At 40.7% G+C, this 2,470-nt stretch overlaps 1 protein-coding gene across 1 annotated transcript; it reads left to right on the top strand.

The window, feature by feature from the left end:
• Window positions 1-777: 777 nt before the first annotated feature.
• Window positions 778-1,679, top strand: LOC147627247 (pathogenesis-related thaumatin-like protein 3.7). Its single transcript, XM_086816175.1, has 2 exons — window positions 778-917; window positions 1,030-1,679. The coding sequence occupies exons 1-2, from the start codon at window positions 869-871 to the stop codon at window positions 1,485-1,487; spliced, it is 507 nt and encodes a 168-aa protein (XP_086672301.1). The 5' UTR covers window positions 778-868; the 3' UTR covers window positions 1,488-1,679.
• The last annotated feature ends 791 nt before the right edge of the window (window positions 1,680-2,470 follow it).

Here is a 2,470-nt window from a genome sequence, read left to right as displayed (position 1 = left end):
AGGCCTCGAAATGCAAATCCGACCTCGCGAAAGTGTTGGCACATTGTTTTGCTTGTAGAGAGAACCATTCATCCATGGTTTTATTGAAGATCAAAAGAGAAAAATTTTCAACAGCTATTACATACCTTCTCACAATCAATGGCTCTCATACCAAAGCAAAAAGAGCTCTCAAGTGGATGAAGAAAATGTCAAACTTTGCTCAAAATGTTGTCCAAATTTGACCATCATAAAGACGAGGCCATTACACACCAGTTGCTAAAACTTGGGCTACAGGGATGCATTCACACTCCAAAATCATGCTGCTTAGAACACTGTCAAAAGTAAAGGAGGAAACAAGGCCTCACCTAAAAGGCACATCAATCAATTTTCTTCTTTACTTGCATATTGTGGGAATGGATGCGGAAAATTTAAAAGAACAGCCCAACACTGTCAAAAGTAAAGGAGGAAACAAGGCCTCACCTAAAAGGCACATCAATCAATTTTCTTCTTTACTTGCATATTGTGGGAATGGATGCGGAAAATTCAACACGGGTCTCTTGTTTCTTAAATCATTGTTTCGTGTACATGGAAAGTCTTGCGTTCCAAATTAATATCGTTGAATGATTCTTCATATTTTGAATAACGTTTTCCAAACGATGCTGAACTCTTGTGTCGCGAAGTTTCAAAAAAGTTAGAAGCTCCAAGGTGGTGGTTGGTAGTTTGCGTTAAATGGCTGCATGGGTGGGGTAGGATCAGCAAAACTCAGTACTTTGAAAAAGGAGGCCTCACTGTTGACTCAAGCCTGCATGCATCTCAGCTTATATAAACTAGAGTACCTGTGAGCTTGCTTACATATATCCAAAGAACGTTCGATTTAGAAGCAGCAGCTATGGCTAGAGTGGCGATAATTGTGGCCGCGTGCTACTTCATCAGCTTCGGTAAGTGGCCGGCTTAGTAATTTGTGTTATAGTAGTGCGTCTGTGTATACTGCAGGTAATTTGTTTGTGTTATAGTAGTACATGGATGGTAATTTGCGTGTATACTATGCAGCTATGATGAGAGCTGAGGCCACGACAATAACCATGCACAACAACTGCGGCTCTACCGTGTGCTTCAAGTACTGGGGGCCCAACAACGGCGTGGGCGGAGGGTGCTCGCAGCAAGGTGCCGGCGGCTCATGGCCGGTGCCCGTCGACTCTAGGTGGCAGGGTGCTACCTTTTGGACTATCACAGGCACAGGGTGCAGTGGCCAGGCTTGCAACACAGGGCCTCCCTCAGGGGTCACCCAATTCGAGATTACAGTAGCCGGCAGTGGCGGCAACGACTACTACGACGTCTCCAAAATTGGGGGCTACAATGGGGACATGACGGGGGTTCCCACCAACGGCAACTGCCCCACAGTCCAGTGCACTAGTGCCAACTCCGGCTCCTGCTACTACCCCGGAGGCCCCGATGAGACCAAGGCCTGCCCCACGGGAAGCACCGACTACAACGTCTACATGTGCTGATGACCTCCTTTTGGGGTTTAGGCTCTATGTCAATAAGTTCTGCCAATGACCTCCTCTGTATTTCGCACACCTGTGCATGACCGAACTTGAATAATGCGATGTCTCGCGTTCATTTATATGATAATGAACCTGTGTAATAATGTGATTAAGAAGTCCCTGATAAATGATTCTCAAATGCTATCACATAAATAACTCTCCATTACTGCTCAAGAGGAGATGCTCAAGAGGAGACTACTACATATTGCAGCACTGGTTATCATTTATTTACTTCAACATTACCAGAGCCTACTCTTAAACATACCCTCAGTCAGGCCTTAACTTTGAAGCAAAATTGTGCTTCAAGACCTTTCCAGGCTTCAAATGAATCCTATTAATTGGGTGTAATTTGAATCCTATTAATTGGGTGTAAAGCTTCACAGTGAAGCCTTTGATATTTTTGAAAGCTTCAAAGGAAGCCTTATGTAAAGGTCATGCATATATATATATATATATATACATATATCTATATATATCTAGATATATATAGATATATGTACGTATATATATACATATATATATATATATGTATGTATATATATACGTACATATATCTAGATATATCTAAATATACTTATATATATATAGATATATCTAGATATATATATATACGTACGTGTATATATATATATATAGATATATATATGTGTATATATATATATATATACATATATATCCAAGGTTTGAAGATATTTTTGTACTAAGGTGCATTAAGGTGCTTGTGCCTGCTCAACATCCAATGCTAGAGAGGGCTTTAAAGGTCTATGGTTCATGTGAGGTTGAACAAATAGTTTCATTTTATGGTTCACCTAAAAAGCTTAATGTTCAAGACTTCAATGCAGTGATTGATCCTGATGAATTCACGAGAGAGTTTGTAAAGTACAAGCATCAAGCTTTATGGGAATGGGTAAGATACACTCTTCCAGATGTAACTTCTTCCATTGCAT

Source organism: Cibotium barometz, chromosome 21 (genome assembly GCF_041138505.1).
Source record: "Cibotium barometz isolate CiBa-2024 chromosome 21, ASM4113850v1, whole genome shotgun sequence".
Lineage (NCBI taxonomy): Eukaryota > Viridiplantae > Streptophyta > Polypodiopsida > Cyatheales > Cibotiaceae > Cibotium > Cibotium barometz.
The sequence above is the reverse complement of the archived record's forward strand: the minus strand, read 5'-3'. Positions and strand labels throughout refer to the sequence as shown.

Bases quoted from the DNA above. Each gene is read 5' to 3' on its own strand.
- LOC147627247 (XM_086816175.1), top strand. From the start codon at position 869: ATGGCTAGAGTGGCGATAATTGTGGCCGCGTGCTACTTCATCAGCTTC. The intron at 918-1,029 runs GTAAGTGGCCGG...TATACTATGCAG, and splicing joins GTGCTACTTCATCAGCTTCG to CTATGATGAGAGCTGAGGCC.